Source organism: Elephas maximus, chromosome 9, assembly GCF_024166365.1.
Source record: "Elephas maximus indicus isolate mEleMax1 chromosome 9, mEleMax1 primary haplotype, whole genome shotgun sequence".
Classification (NCBI taxonomy): domain Eukaryota; kingdom Metazoa; phylum Chordata; class Mammalia; order Proboscidea; family Elephantidae; genus Elephas; species Elephas maximus.
Genome location: NC_064827.1, coordinates 123,906,054 through 123,923,245, shown reverse-complemented (window position 1 = coordinate 123,923,245; position 17,192 = coordinate 123,906,054). Strand labels below are relative to the sequence as shown.

Genomic DNA, 17,192 nt, shown 5'->3' with positions numbered 1-17,192 from the left:
CAACCTCGAGAAACCACTGAAACAGAAAGGCAGCCCCACTAACCTGGAGTTGGAAAGGTCCCAGGTGAATATTCTCACATACTATGTTTACAACCATCTTTGGCGGACAATTTGCAAGGTCCACCAACATGTCGCCTGTCCAGTCCTGCTGCTCTGTAAATGCCTCCTTAGGGGTAACCCCCAGCTCCCTCAGTAAGAACAGTACAATGAGCACATCGTTCTGCAGAGGGTGCCAGAGAGGGCTGTAGACGACTCCTGGTAGAGCCACCTCATAGTCTAGTCCATTCATTCTGCATGAGCTGTTTTGGAAATACATCCAAGACACAGTGTTGGGGCAAGGGGTACCAGAGCAGAATGTTAATATCTCATCTGTACTGAAATTTAAAATGGGGAAGAGAACACATTTGTGTATAGATATGGATAAAAAAAATCTACAAGGCACACTAGAAAATCTAAATTGTTGGTACCTGGGGCATGGGGTAGGAGGAGTACAGGACTCAGCAGTAGAAGAAACCATTATTTTGCATTGTTATAAATTTTGAATTGGAGTTGTGGTATGGCAGATCAGGGATTGTCTGTTATTCATGGGGTTTAAAAAAATAGTTGCTGTCAAGTTGATTCTGACTCTGATGACCCCATGTGTGTCAGAGTAGAACAGTGCTCCATAGGGTTTTCAATGGTGGTTTTTTTTTTCAGAAGTAGATTACCAGGCCTTTCTTCCACAGCATCTCTGGATGGACTCAAATCTCCAACATTTCTGCTTGCAGCCAAGCATGTTAACTCTTTGCACCACCCAGGGACTCTCATTCAAGGGTATGTTTTTATTTGTTAGCTGCCATTGAGTTGGCCCCCAACTCATGGTGACTCCATGCGCAGTGGAACAAAACGTTGCCTAGTCCTACATCATCCAGTTGATTGATTGTGGGCCAAGTGATTGTGATCCTTACGATTTTCATTGGCTGATTTTTGGAAATAGATTGTCAGGCCTTTCTTCCTAGGCTGTCTTAGTCTGGAAGCTCCACCAAAACCTACTCAGCACCACAGCAACATGAAAACCTCCACTGAGAGATGGCTAGTGACTGCACCTTGGGTGCATTGGCTGGCGAGGGATCCCAGGTCTCCTACAGGGAAGGAAGGGATTCTACCCCTGAACCATCACTGCCCCCTCATTCAAGGGTTAGCACATCCTTAGTCGGCCTCTCCCACCCCCAAGTTGTTGCCTACATTCCAAAGGATGAGATTTTTTTTTTAAATGAGTAAAAGAAATGGGGTGGTAGGCATTGGGGGGACTAGAGGAAAAGGGTCTATGAGAATGGAAAGTACTTGAAAGCCTCAAATGCTCTACCCATCCTGTGCTTAAGGTCCTAGAAGCTTTGAGGTGTTGGGGACAGCACTCTAAGCCTGGACTCTAGCCTGTCAGGCTGGGCAGGGTGGGGAAGGCTTCTGGGGTGGCAGTAGGCACAGATAAGGAGCTGGAGCTGGCAAGAGGACTAGGGGTTTGTAGTGTCTTCTGGGTGAAACCAAGGACACTTTCAGAGTCTGGGTGAAGCTGCTATTGTGCTGGTCAGGTGTACCAACTGTGGCCAAGGACACAGGTGTGCATTTGAAGCTCAGAGTCCAGTGTCTCCTAACCCAGGCAGGTGAGCTGTGCCCTTGACTGCCTGCAAACCTCAATTACCATTAGAAATACCTTGGGACACGTCCTCATTTTGTTGGAGGGGGCCGAGATAATGAGAAATATCTGGTACCTTGTGTTAAGACTGGCTACATGCGAATGAGAGATTAGAAAGGTCAAGTATTGCTTACCTCTGCGATTAACAGGGTCTTTAGCTACATAGGCAACATAGTCTGTTGTGTCCTGTTAAAGAAAAATGAGACATCCACATCACTAATCACAAGTGCGAGAGATAGACTAGTCCACATGCCAGAAAGCTTATGAGGACTCAACCCCCCATGGCTAAATACCAAATGCTGTCTAAATAGCAGCCCATCTGAGACAGCATTTCTGAGACCGTAATGTGGGCAGGAATCACTGGGGGTCTTGTTGAAACATAGATTCAGATTCAGTAGGTCAGGAGCGGGGCCTAAGGTTCTGCATTTCTAACTAGCTCCATGTGATGCTAAGGTTACTGCTCCATGGACCACACCTGGAGCAGTAAGGATGATAGGCACCAGTTCACCCGAATCGCAACTACCTCATAATCTGATTGAATTGATCCTGGGCATCAGGATTTTCTAGAAGGTCACCAGATGACTCTAATGTTAGCCAAAGTTGAGAACAACTGCTGCTAGCTCTGTCTTGAACCAAACCATACACCTGTTGCCTTCGAGTTGATTCCAACTCAGCAACAGAGTAGAACTACCCCATAGAGTTTCCAAGGAGCACCTGGTGGATTCCAGCTGCTGACCTTTTGGTTAGCAGCCATAGCTCTTAACCACTCTGCCACCAGGGTTTCCGTCTTGAACCAAAGGCAGGGGAGAGCAGCTGTCATTGAGGAGATTCCAATTTATGGTGACCCCATGTGTTGCAGATTAGAACTGAGCTCCATCGGGTTTTCACGGCTGTGACCTTTTGGAAGTAGATCACCAGGTTTTTCTTCTAAGGCAACTCTGGCTGGGTTCAAATTGCCAAGCTTTTGGTTAGCAGCTGAGCACTTAACTGTTTGCACCACCCACGGGCTCCTCTGTCTAGATCCAAAACCAAATAACAAACCCCTTGCCGTGGAGTCAATTCTGACTCATGGTAGCCCCATGTGTTGCAGAGTAGAACTGCTCCATAGAGGTTTTTTGGCTGTGAGCTTTTATGGAAGCAGATCACCAGGCTTTTCTTCCATACCACGACTGGGTGGGTTCAAACTGCCAACCTTTAGGTTAGTAGTTGAGCATTAACTGCTTGTTTGTGCCACTCAGGGAGCTTGTGTCTAGAACAGTGCTCCTCAAGTCGGGTTGGCCCCATAATTCCCTGTAACCCAGATAGGGCTCATTAAAGCAGATTGCTGGGCCCCCCACAGTTTTCTCAGTGGACCTGGGGTGAGGTTTTAAAATTTATGTTTTTGACAAGTTCCCAGGTGATGCTGATGCTGCTGGTCTGGGACACTCACTTGAGAACCACTGGTCTAGAGGAAAACCAGAAGTGGATTTGCAGAGTTTGTTTGCAAACACCCCTTCATGGATGGATGAGATCTGAGGGTTCTTTACTTCTTCTACTTAAGTTATTTTAATCCTTTGAGGTGTTCCAGAACTAATAGTTCTATCTAGAAGTCTCACCAGTCCACATCAAACATGGGCCCTCTAGCCAGCCCTTTCATATAAGCAGTGCAATGGAGGAAAATAAGACCTCGGAAATGTGCTAAGGCAACCGTGTGAATTTTAGTTTCTAAACAAATACTTAGAGGAACCAATAATTCTCTTAATTCTTTAAAGCAGAAAGACTTCCCTCCAAAGTTGATATTTTCAACATTCAAAAGAGTCTCGGGGAGTCACTGGTAAAGGTCTACCTCATTTTTCAGATCTTTCTCAAATGTTATTGCTACAATGGGCTTCAAGGTGATTGACCAGCTGCCAATGCCTTCAGCATCTAAAATGATTCTCTGTAGCAAGTTCTTTTGTGTTAGTCTCTATGGATGAGGAAAGATCCCCTTCTCTCTCTACAGGACTTTAGAAAAAACTCAAATGAGAGAGGGAGAGAGGGAGCAAGTGAGTGCGGGGAGGACATGTAACAGTTATTTAACACCTACTGCAGGCTAATGCACAATACATGACACTTTCCTGTAAATCATTTCCCCTGGAACTCACAACAACCCAATAAAACTAAATAGGAGAAGGAGAAATCTTCCAGGAGATTTCGAGATAACAGTCATTCTCCAAGATGAGGCTCATCTAGTTCTTTCCTTTTCCCGCTCAGACCACTGTTATTGGTATAGTTACAGACTGACTTGCAAAAGAGAGTGGAAGACCTGGCTTCTGGTCATTTCCACCAAGGATGGTCTGGTCAGAAGCTGAAGCTACTGGCAAAAAATAAGCACTAGAGCTTGAAACCAAAAAGACTCTTTCTGGATTCACGAGATGTTGATGTCAGAAGGAGTCCCTGGGTGGTACAGTTAACACACTCTGCTGCTAACAAAAAGGCTGGCGGTTTGAGTCCACACAGAGATGCCTTGGAAGAAAGGCCTGGTGATCTGCTTCTGAAAACTCAGCCACTGAAAACCCTATGGAGCACAGTTCTACTGTGACACTCATGGGGTCGCCATGAGTCAGAGCTGACTCAGCAGTAACTGGTTTGGTTTTCGGTTTTCAGTATCAGAAGGTGCCTAGAGACCATCTAGTCCAGTTCTCAAACTGAGGTCCACAGAAGCCCAGGGCTGGGCAGCTGCAATCGCCAGTGTTGGAGATGTCACCAGAGGTTGTTTTTTGTTTTAATTTTGTGTCTTCATTTCCATGACAATCTTAAAAATTAATACGAGAATATCCAGGATCACCTGGATGATCACTGTGTCATCAAGTTCTGTAGGCAATTTCAGTGCCAAAATTTTCATTTGGGTTTCTAACATTTTTGGTGCCGGGTTTTTAAAAAATTGGAGAGAAAAGAGCAGACAGGCTAGATATCTTTGTCCCCACTCGAAGCAAACTGATGTCACACTTGTACAAGATGTACAACTGAAGTTCTTGCTTGAATACGAGAAATTAGTAGAAGAATTGAGTCATCTGGGCGTACATGGTAGTAGAGAGATGTTGAACTCAAAAGGTTGTGCGCCATGGCGACCAGCTTCAAGTCACACTGGGAGCAGAGATTTAGTTTCTGCAAAACATTACCCACCACAGCAAATTGTTAAACTTTGAATGTTATTGCTTTACAGTGTTTATTTGTCTTTAACTTCTGCCCTGATTGCTCAGTGGCTTAAAATCTAGCTGCTAACCAGAAGGTTGGTGATTCGAATCCACCAGCCACTCCTTGGAAACCCTATGTGGCAGTTCTACTCTGTCTTATAGGATCACTATAAGTTGGAATCGACTCAATGGCAAGGGGTTTGGTGGGGTTTTTTATGTTTTTTTTTTTTATGAAAAGTATGAACATAAGGGTCATGCATAGTTTACTTTTCTATATAATTAAGCAGCATAATTAATGTGGCTGAATGCTAGAGGTGTATGCAAGGAGATTCTTTTTAGATTTTTACTCTGGTCAGAGAAGCTCTGTTCTGATTCCAAACCCTTATGTTGCTGCTGGGGGATGAGGCCCAGAAAGAGAAGTGAGTGTCCCTGTCACTCAGATAGTGGCCCAGCTAGAACTGAAAATCTGTAGCTTTTCTGATGCCAGTTTTGAACGTTTTCTGGCAGAGTGGGGGAGTACATATATTGCTATTCAAAACAATATTCTTGACATCGCCCAGTCACACAATGAGTTCACTAGGTTTCAAAGATGGGGGCTACAAAGTGCCAGTTCTGTACTTGACTCATGCCTTCTCTCACCCCCCCAAGGTCCTCTGAGCCCTGTCCATTGTCCCAGTATTCTTTTGCTAATCTTTTAACATTGCTAATAGTCTAATTACATAGATCTAATAATAATAGATTGCTATTACAGTGTGCTTTTTGAGGGGAGCGATTAATAGTGTCTTCTAGTCTGTTTTATTTGACATTTCAAAATACCACTTCCCCAACAGCTAAGCTGAGGCACTAAGCAATAGGTGACATATACACTTAGCAGTAGAAGGACTCGAACCTAGAATTGTTGGTTTTATTAAAACATATACTAACTGCAATGCATTAATTTTGTGGTTACAAACCAATATGGAACGGGAACTCATGTGCAATGTAATATACATATGGACTGGTTAAAAGGGAAAGTAACCAAGCTTCCTGCCCCTTGGTACCACGAAGTTTTCTGTAGCAACATAAAATATATTAAAAGTTATGGATTACTTTCAGGGTCACTGAATGGTTCCAATTATTATTTTTTTAATGATGAGGCGATGACATTTGAAAGAAGGTCATAGGCCTGTGGGCATCTTGGAGAAGAAAATAATTCTGAAGCAAGCGAATGTATGCGGCTTCTCATTTTCTAGCCCTTTGAATGTTCACTCATAGGTAAGACAGATCTTGGAAAGGCACAGGCTCTGGAGCCTGCAGTTGAAATCCCTCTCTTGGTCTGGCTTTCAATATGCCAACAGCAGTTCTATAGTCAGGCTAGCCAGGTAGAAGAAGCACAGGAGGAAAAGCAGATGAGATAAACACAAGGACGATGGGAAATCTCCTTTCCTGGGACTAGAGATAAACAGCGTTCCTGGTTTTGGAATAAAGAGTAATAGAAAGCACTCATTACTCAGGCTATCTTGGAGCGTTAAACTTCTAAGTAAAATTGGAGGGTTGCCTACGGATAATTTTGCCAAACAATGCAAAAAAAAAAAAAAAAAACCATCTGTAAACCATCATTATTTTATTATAAAAAAAGCTACTTAACTCCAAAAAGTAAAAAGGACATCTTCCTGGATATAGAAAAATTTTCTAATTGAATAAATTTACCTTTATGAAAAATTCACTCCATTTTCCTAATTTTTAGATATTTTCCTGGACTGGTAAAAACTTTACCCAGACCAATGTAAAATGAATATGATAACATTCTTGGGGGTGAGACTTTCTCCTCCTGACTGCTGGAAGGGACTTCCTTTTCTTCCCTATTCCTTCTCTATTTTGTCCCCTAGTGAATGATTTCCTACAAGAGTTTCTTTTAAAGGGTAGACTGTCAACAGCAAATAGGCAGTTAGTGTGTGGACATGCCCCTGCCTTTCACAGCTCTACAGCTTAGAGACAGAGCCACTGACATCACATAGGAGTCAAAAGACAGCAATGTCAAATTTGGAGAGAAAAAAGGCCAATTTTTAAATGCTCATGAATAAGCCAAATGAAGTAAATTCACAGCCTTCAAGTAGACTTAGCATATAAAGCTGGAGGGTCCTAGCAGAGGTCTGGTAGGAAAAAAGTGAGGCCAGCGTAGAGTCAAAATATTAGAATACCATGGCAACTGTGAAAAACTGGGGTGCTATTTTATTACCTCTTAAGAAGAGTAATGCCTCCAGGATTTCTGACAGTGTTTGGCTAATGAAATGAACATTAATGGTAGCTCCTTGTCATGGCTTACCCCTGAAAAAAATGATAGTTGAAAAGAGCTTATGAAATCAGGAGGGGGAGAAATGGTCACCATGGTTAACTTTCTTTCAGTGTCCTAAGGGGCACGCTTTGAGCAGGGATCTCTTCTCAGAAATCCCCCACAGGAGTATAAAAAGCCAGCTGTGGAGCACTTACCGGGTCTCCTCCGGAGGCAAAGGAGATGGACTGCATGTGATGGTTTGCAATGATCTGCCAAGGCCAAGACAAGAAACAGACATGCGTTAGTCCTCCTCCCATTTCCTGGAAAATCAACTGTTTGTTGGCAGAAAGTAATGCATCAACAAGGTTTCCTAAAGTGGGTAAAACTGGTGCCCACATAAAAATATAAATTCTTAAAGTAATAATAACAACAGGGTAATTTAATGATCTTTCACCACGTTAACAGGCGCTCATTGAGCTTCTGTGTCAGAATTATCTCATTTATGGCTCACAACGACCCTGTGATACAGAAATATTATAATCCCCACTCTACAGATGAGGAACCTGAGGCACAGAGGGGTCATGTGGCTTGCCCAAAGTACTAAAGTTAGTGATTGGCAGAGCTGCGATCAAACACAGGGAGTCCAACCTGGAGACATGGTCTCAACAACCCAGCCTCTTCAAGAAGAAGAATGTCTCAGCCATACACCAAAACCTTTAACTGTGTGGTTTCCAGGGTCTCCAATACAGACCTGTAGCTAGAAGTGGGGAAGCACACCCTGCCCCCTCTTCATCCCATTTTTACCATGTGCATATAAATTAGAAAGCCTGCAGCCAAGATTTAAAGCCTGTGCCATCTAAGGCACTCTCGTAATTTATCAATTTTAAAACCAGAGAGGGCCTTCCAAGTTAATTTTTAAAAGGGAAATTTCCATTAGCATTATAAACTGCAGCACACAATAGAATTTAGTAGAGACACTCAGTAAATTGGAAGCCGCCCTCAATTTAAAAAGCTACATAAGTCTTCCATGCTATTTTTATATTTGTAATGACATTGAAGTAGGTTTCAGGGGGTGGGAAGGGCATGCTTGTCGCCATTCCAACACAGGCAGCATTATTTCTGCAGGCCACCCCCCTCCCAGACCCTTGTAGCAGGCAGGCAGAATTTACACAGCTGCAAGTCTCCCATCCCTGTGAATTTTTCAACTTTTTTTCCTATAAAACTCTACACACAACTATAATTGAATTATGCAATAAAATAAATATTTTTAAATGCCTACTTTAGTTGTTGGCACTTGCAAAACTTAAGAATCTAGAAAAACACAAATATATAAAGGCATCTAAAACAACAAGGCTGACTGTAACCTGTGCCCAAGCTGAGTGGAGTGACAGTAATAGCTGCTCTTCACAGCACCCTCTGAGCCTGCCCGAGCTCCAGCTGTAAAGGGTTCCTAAGACAATGATGAAGAAATGGTGATTGCTAAGTCATGATAACCTAGGGCTTCCAAAGAACATTTGTTTCTCATAAGCTAGCTCTAAAACTGGGGTCTGGAAATCAAAGTGTGAACTATATGCTTTGGGGAAAAAATCAAAATCCTATGTGACCAGCAAGATGCATGCCTTCAGGTAAGACAGACACTGAAAGCGGGGATAAAAAAAATTAAAGCTATTTAACCTAAAGCTCGTGTTTCTCCTCTGAGGGTATTTCACTCTACTTGAGAACTCTGTAAAGAGTGTCTGCCAGGACTGGCTGTCTATAGACCAGTAGAGCCCCTCTCCTGTCTCTCTGGAATGACAAGGGCGGCCCAGCTGCAGCCCGTCTCAGTCAGCCCAACAGGAGAACCAGAGAGATGCATGCTGTGTGTGGGGGGGGGGGGGCGGGGGGCGGGGCGGGGAGTCACCCAATAGGCAGGTAAGTACAGTACTTACCTTGCTTACCAGATCATCTGTAGTGGACAATTTCACATTTTTTCACCACATCAAACATTCTGCTTCTAGGTATGGCTAGCATCTGTCTCTCTCCCAAACCCATAGCACCTTCCTACAGAATCAAAGCCGCTTTTCAAATTTACAATCCCTGACAGGGGTAGATGACCCAGTAAGCTAGGTAAGCACGACTTTACTTGTGCTTACTTACTAATCTGTAGTGAACAATTTCACATGGGTGTTACCACATCAAAGACGTGACATTGTTAATCAAGTAAACACAGTAAGCACTGTGCTTACCTTACCTATTGGGTAATCTGCCCCAGTGTGGCTTCTGCCAGACCCCCACAGACTTGCTCATGGCATCTCTCAGGGATCTGAGCTCAGTACTTACTTCCACCCACCTAAACCATGGGGAGCAAATGTGAATTGGACCCACCCCAGCATGCCCCTCAGAGCTGTCCTTGCCCCAGAAGGGAGCAGGGTCAACTGCTGCAGCCTCATCATTAACTGCTGTTCCTGAGTGTTTGTTGTCTGGTTTTTTTGAGGTGGAGAATAAGATAAAAGGAGAAATTGGAAGAGAAGGTCCCAAAGAATCAAGGGCTGTGTTCTGAGGAGTCCCAGAAATAAAAGGTCCAGCAGCCATACAGAAAAGAACGGATATGGGTGTCATGCGAATTCAAATTAAGTGTGACTAACCCATAAGTCACTAACCACCACCATGTGCATCTGCAATCCTGCAGCAGTTACTGACGCTCAGCCTTGAGACAGCGCCAGAGAAAGGTGAGACCTGCTCAACACTCTTTATCCACAGCCTAAGTGTTTGGTCAGCACGGCCCTTAAAGGGGCCAGTGTGAGAAGACAAGGGATGATGATTGATAAGATCAAAAGGATGCAGCAAGAAGTGCTATCCAGTGTGGTTCAAAGCCTTAACCTTGTCTCTCATTTCTACTCTGGACCTAGAATTCTTTTCAACATCTTTGGGTTGATCAGAGGAGGGGTAAATGAAGCTGGTAGTGCTGCTTGCTTATCTGGGGAATATGGAAATCAATAATAAAAATATAAATAACAGACATTGATATAATAGAGATAGGTATAACAGACATGGAGCCCTGGTGGTGCAGTGGCTAACAGCTCTAAGAGCTTGGTTGAATAGAGATAGATATAATAGATATAGATAAAAATGAAGATGATATAGATATAAATATAAAGGTAACTATGGGCATTCCTGGTAAAATACATTGCCTGTAAGACCCAGGAAGTATGTCATACAGAGGCCTGTGAATTGTCCATCTTTCCTCTGTGTGGGCACATCCTATTTCCAACTTTTTACTGCCAGCAGCAAGGCTGAGACTAAGCAGAACAGGTGAAGGATTATCACATTCACCTCTCCCTCTTTATATTTAATAAGCATTGTCACCGGTGTTGCCTCATTTGACCTGAAGCACTGCCCCGTTGATAGCCACGACAGATGCTGATGTAGCCACTTTCCAGCTGAAGAAGCAAATGATCAGAGAAACCTGAAAGATAAGCATTGCACAGGAATTCCCTCCTCCTAAACAGAATTAGCGTTAATAAACATTGTGGCTGTGTCTCCTCGATCTGCTCAGAACTCATTCCACACTGGGCATGCGATAGATACGCCACGTTTCATCATCTGTAAAACACTATCAATAACAGGGTGCTCCATCGTTATGAACCATCAGGAAAGAAAGACATTGTCAATCTAACCATGACATGCCACCCATTTCAAGGATGACAAAGTGTGAAAATAAAATGTGGGGTCATGGAGTCAATGAAATGTGGTTTAAAGGTAAATAAAACAGAGACAAGGACATTAGAAGGAGGTTCTACACATGCCTACACCTCTTTTTTACATTGCACATAAACCAATGATTTCATGCGTTATCTTAAAAAATAATAATAATTTATAGCAGAATTAAAGTGAAACGATTTTATCTATCACTCTGTTGGTGATACTCCCAAATGGGCCAATCAAAGTTTTGTAGACAATAAAGAATTCACACACATGTGTTCCACATGGACTCAATTAGACTGAACCTGGGAGCCCTGGTGGCACCCATCCTTACCAGGGGACTCAGCTGGGACCAGGAGGCCTAGCCCCTACAGACCTGTTTGGAGTCAGGTGTCCGCAGATTCAGGCTGGTGGTGGAAATGGTGAGAGAGATACTCATTCCTGCAAACTGGAGGTTGCTCTTTCCCAAGATGCTGGACAGCATTTTGCTTGGAGGCTGTGCAATCAAACAGCACAATTTTAGCTTTCTTTTACTGGAGGCCACATAGTCCAGGGGAGCCTATGTTGTTCGTGTCTAAACAGATGGTGATGCTAATATCTGCCCACAAAGTCTCTGCACTCCCAAACCTTGACCCTTTCCGCCTCATTAGGCTCTTAAAAGTAAATGTGCCAATGAATTAGCTGAGGGGTTGGGATTCAATACCAATACACAAATTAGGAAACTTGTAATATGCAAATTGATACAGCTAATATGCAAATGATGAATGAGGACTCTTGCTCCAGGCTGCCTCTGGCCACACTGGAGTGTGCCTCAGCCAGCCCTCTGCTCACTGGGGAGCACCCCATAAGCCCTCAGCTTTGCAGGCTCAGAAACCTGGTTTTCATCACACCAAGAGCCAAACCACTTCTCAGGGGCAAGCTAAAATGAACTAGCTCATGGGGCTTGTGAGCAGTATCAGAAAGTCATAAGAATGCACATTGCTGAAGGGACTAAATCCCAAAACTTTGACTGGAGTATTCTCCCGGCTCACGTGGATAGTCCAGTTAGAATCAACGGGCCTGGAGCCAGACAAGGACAGACAGACATGGTCTGACTCCAATGATCATCCTATTAGGCCAGGCACTTTCTCCAGGGTACCGGGTGGGCACTGCCAACACTTGTCTCTGTGCATTGCCAACCCAGCCTTTCTTTTTGGATAAGAACATTCTCTCTTTGATATGCTAATTACCGCTATTTCTTAACCAGACATGTACTGGTTTGAATCACCTGCTGAGCCATGTAAAAACAGAGATGGCTGGGCTCCACCCCTGAGATTTTGATAAGATATGTCTGTGGTACAGCACAAAAATATGTGTTGTTTCCGTCTCCTTCACTATGAAAACCACGAGGGTACCCCAAGATGTGCTGGTTGGTGATAGCCCCCATTGCTGCTGTCAGATGCCTTCTTATGTCTTATATTCAAGATTCTGAAGCCTTGCTAAAAAACCCACTGCTCTCAAGTTGATTCTGACTCATGACAACTCCCGAGAGCCTTTGGGGGTTGACCAGATGACAGGCCGGCCTGGCTGAGCCTTTGCTCAAAGTTCTCTGCCTGACGCTGTCTGGGCTTATGAAGTTCCCCCGGCTTTGAAGGCAGAACCTACCTGGAGCCCTGGGAATAGCCAAGGTGAGCACACAGCCTGTTCACAGGATCTGAAATTAAGAGCTCTCTGCCTGAGAACAGATTCACAGATACTTGGAATCTCTGAGGATTTCCCTACACTCTGTATAGGCAGAGTCTTGATTTGGGGTATTTAGTTATGTATTCACTAGACAATTAATTAAGAGTTTTTCTGTGCTTTCTTTTAGCCCAGGTGTTTTTTTTTTTTTTTTTTCTTCTGACCCAGTGTTCTTTGAAATGAAAAGATTCAATACGCTGGTTGAACACACAGCCTTTGGCGTCAGGTGGCCTGGGCCTATGGGCTTTCATCTCTGTACCTCAGGTTTTTTTTTTTTTTTAAGTGAAAGTATACACATCAAGTCAACCTCTCATACAAAACCTTAGATACATCTTGCTATATACTCTAGTTGCTCTCCCCCCTAATGAGACAGCACATTCCTTCCCTCCACCCTGTTTTCATGTCCATTCAGCCAGCTTCTGTCCCCCTCAGCCTTCACATCTCCTCTCCAGACAGGAGCTGCCCAGATAGTCTTACGTGTCTCCTTGATCCAAGAAGCCTCACTCCTCACCAGTTATCATTTTCTGTCTTGTAGTCCAGTCCAATCCTTGTCTGGAGAGTTGGCTTCAAGGATGGTTCCTGTTTTGGGCTAACAGAAGGTCTGGGGACCATGACCTCTGGGATCCCTCTGGTCTCAGTCAGACCGTTAAGTCTGGTCTTTTTACTAGAATTTGGGGTCTGCATCCCACTGCTCTCCTGCTCCTTCAGAGATTCTCCACTGTGCTCCCTGTCAAGGCAGTTATCAGTTGTAGCTGGGCACCATCTAGTTCTTCTGGTCTCAGGCTGACATAGTCTTTGATTTATGTGGCCCATTCTAACTCTTGGGCTCGTACTTACCTTGTGTCTTTAGTGTTCTTCATTCACCTTTGCTCCAGGTGGGTTGAGACCAATTGTTACATCTTAGATGGTCACTTGCTAGCATTTAAGACCCCAGATTCCACTGTCCAAAATGGGATGCAGAATGTTTTCTTAATAGTTTTTATTACGCCAATTGACCTAGATGTCCCCTGAAACCATGGTCCCCATACCCCAGCCTCTGCTACTCTGGCCTTTGAAGCATTCAGTTTATTCAGAAAACTTCTTTGCTTTTGGTATAGTCCAGTTGTGCTAACCTCTCCTGTATTGTGTGTTGTCCATCACTTCATCTAAATTAGTTCTTGTCTACTATCTAATTAATGAGTCCCTTTCTCCCTCCCCACTCTTGTAACCATCAAAGAATATTTTCTTCTCTGTTTAGCCTATTTTTTCAGTTCTTATAATAGTGGTCTCATACAATATTTGTCCTTTTGCATCTGACTAATTTCACTCAACATAATGCTTTCCAGGTTCCTCCATGTTATGAAATGTTTCACAGAATCATCACTGTTCTTTATCGATGCATACTATTCCATTATGCGAATATACCATAATTTATTTATCCATTCATCCGTTGACGGGCACCTTGGTTGCTTCCAACTTTTTGCTATTGTAAACAGTGCTGCAATGAACATGTGTGTGCATATACCCATTTATGTGATGACTCTTACTTCTCTAGGATATATTCCAAGCAGTGGGATTGCTGGATCGTATGGTAGTTCTATTTCTAGCTTTTAAGGAAGAACCAGACAGATTTCCAAAGTGGTTGTACCATATTACATTCTCCCCAGCAGTGTATAAGTGTTCCAGTCTCTCCACAACCTCTCCAACATTTATTATTCTGTGTTTTTTGGATTAATGCCAGCCTTGATGGAGTGAGATAGAATCTCATTATAATTTTGATTTGCATTTCCCTCATAGCTAATGAACGTGAGCATTTCCTCATGTATCTGTTAGCTATCTGAATGTCTTCTTTAGTGAAGTGCCTGTTCATATCTTTTGCCCATTTTTTAATTGGGCTGTCTTTTTGTAGTTGAGTTTTTACAGTAATGTAGATTTTAGAGATCAGCCACTGATCAGAGATGTCATAGCTAAGAACTGTTTCCCAATTTGTAGGTAATCTTTTTACTCCTTTGGTGAAGTCTTTGGATGAGCATAGGTATTTGACTTTTAGGAGCTCCCAGTTATCTAATTTCTGTTTTGCTATTTTTGCAGTTCTAGTAATGTTTTGTATACTGTTTACGTCGTGTATTAGGGCTCCTAGCATTCCTATTTTTTTCTTCCATATACTTTATCATTTTAGGTTTTATATTCAGGTTTTTAATCCATTTTGAGTTGGTTTTTTGTACCTCAGGTTTAAAAAAAATCTGTTGCTGTCGAGTGGATTCTGATTCATAGCAACCCTGTAGGACAGAGTACAACTGCCCCATAGAGCTTCCAAGGAGCGCCTGGTGGATTTGAACTGCTGACCTTTTGGTTAGCAGCCATAGCACTTAACCACTACACCACCAGGATTTCCCACCTCAGGTTTTATCATCTGTAAAATGAGGATATCCAGTGGTGTTCAAGAGCGGCTCATACCAGCTTATGAAAGTCAACTGTTAAGTTTTTAGGGAATTTGTGAACCAGTCATTAAAAATTAATTTGTGTAAGCTTATAATTAAATAAATTACATAAGTAGGATAATAAATACTCAAAATTCTTCACTTCCTAATTATTTCAGTGCACTGTACCATGCTTCTCAAGTTATGTCTATCAGTGCAAATACAGTATAAGGATATGCTCCTGCGTACTGCTGCCCAGCTCTATTTTCAGCAACATCATGTTGACAGCTTGAAACCAGCCATGGTGAAAATATTTATACCACAGAAATTGGCAAATGCTAAGATCAATGCTTCTCATCACTGCCCTCCTGATCCTGAGAGCTGGTGGTTAAAAGTTTACCAGTATACCACTGAGGATGTCTACCACAAAGAATTGTTAAAATTGAGCGAATTAGTGTACAGAAAGTGCTTGAAAGTATGCCTGTTGTGTTCCAAGTGTGCATTGTTATCACCATCTTCAGGGTTGAAGCCCTCGGTGAGCAGCATGGGTCTCTTGTTGGCTGTGTCGGCTAACTGACCCCTCTACCTGTCTGGGAAAAAGAAGAATCAATGCTCTTTTCATTTTCAAAAGTGACAAGAGCAAGGCCATAGACGTGGGGAAATGAGTGATTTGTGAAGATTAAAGATCCTGAGAGGTGAGATGAGAGAGAAGTCAGACACAGAACAGCGAGGATAGTACCTTCCTTTTCTTCATGGCTCCTCTGGCACCAGGAACAGCTTCACAAACACGGCTGATGGCTTCCCTTAAAAAGAAAAGAAGAAAGATCCATTTTATGACATACCCATCAGGATTATGCAACCCAGAGAGGCTACACTTACACATTCCCTGAGAAAATAATTATCTGTTTATTTCAGCACAGAAAATAGACCTGCCAGTTCAGCAGCCATTAAATTCTCTTCTAAAACCCCAAACTAAATAGAACACAAACAGGGCATCATAAAACCTCTGAATGGCAATATCCCAGGTTTTTTGTTTCACTTTGTTTTTTTGTTTTAAGCTGTCTCCTAATAGCGTAATTGCTATGATTCCATGTTTAAAAATCAGTACTCTAAAATGTACTCTTCCTGATGCTATCTTCATGGCTATATCACCGCACCAGGTCCCAATCTAACCACCACTGCTGTTGACCAAGGCACTTCTAAAAGTGAGTTAGAATACAGTTAAAAGAAATTTGATCCTCTGAGTTCTGTCCCATTTCTGCAGTTACTAAATATTATAAAATCAAGAGGGTCTTGAAGAAGGACTCCAGTGGTATACAAATAACCCATAAATGAAATAATATGCCAGGCAGCTCTAAGTAACAGGCATTTGTCCTAGGTGAATGAGGACACAGAGTCCTCAGTATAGAGGGAGACAGACAAGTTGCAGCCAGAGTTTCAGCTACAAGTTTACACAGGGCACCCAAGAGCACAGGTTGGGAAAGAGTGGGGAGGGGGAGAAATCAAGGCAAGATGGAGATTACTGCAGTCCTTCAAGTGCAAGAAACTGAGGGTCAACATGGAAGAGGAAAGGGAATAGGGAGGAAGGAGCTGGGGTTAGAACGCTTGAAAGCAAATAGTTTAATACTGTGAGCGGATATGGGTGAGAGATGAGGGCGAGATGAGCCAAATGTGACTCCAAGGTCAGGAGCCCAGAAGGAAGTGGAGTGGACTCCTCAACTCCCACATGAAGAAGGAGAAAATACCAAGAGAACAAGGAACACAATAAAGAAAACGGAATTGAAGGGCATGTGAATGACACAGAAGATAATGGGTTCTCAGAAACACTCTGCAAACTTTCCAAGCTGTATCCTTCTTGAAATTATTTTTTATCATCTACATGAAAAATAACTACCATGACACACAATGCTTTTAAGAGAAATATGTCATAAAATAGGGTAAGAGACTGTTAAGATAAACTCCATATTTGCTATTTGGTTCCTTGCAGAGAATAGGCAAAGAAATATTTTTTTAAAAGGGTCAGATACCATGAAAACTGTAAACTATAAATAACATGACTTGGAAAAAGTAAAATGAGAAATAAATTTTTCTGATGATGATGCTTACTTCTATTTAATTTATAATGATAACCTAACTGTGTTTATATCAAAATGATCAATCATCTGTCTTCCAAAGTACTTCCTAAAAGTAAAGTCCTTATTGATGAAGATCAAGTAATCTCTTCAGAAAAATATATAAACTCTAGTATTTTATATTTTATCTGTTTAATTAAAAAAAATTATTTGATACATCTCAGCACTGTGCTTATTATA

General features: G+C 42.6%; 1 protein-coding gene across 1 annotated transcript in view; it reads right to left on the bottom strand.

Annotated features, from left to right (window-relative positions):
- The window catches only part of SHC3 (SHC adaptor protein 3), a 292,272-nt gene that overhangs the window by 108,892 nt on the left and 166,188 nt on the right, over positions 1-17,192 (bottom strand). Inside the window, exons 3-6 of the mRNA XM_049895033.1 lie at positions 15,620-15,683; positions 11,139-11,258; positions 7,297-7,350; positions 1,807-1,858 (exon numbers count right to left, since the gene is read on the bottom strand). Of these exons, the coding sequence (XP_049750990.1) occupies positions 1,807-1,858; positions 7,297-7,350; positions 11,139-11,258; positions 15,620-15,683 (290 nt within the window). The remainder of the gene's footprint in view (positions 1-1,806; positions 1,859-7,296; positions 7,351-11,138; positions 11,259-15,619; positions 15,684-17,192) is intronic.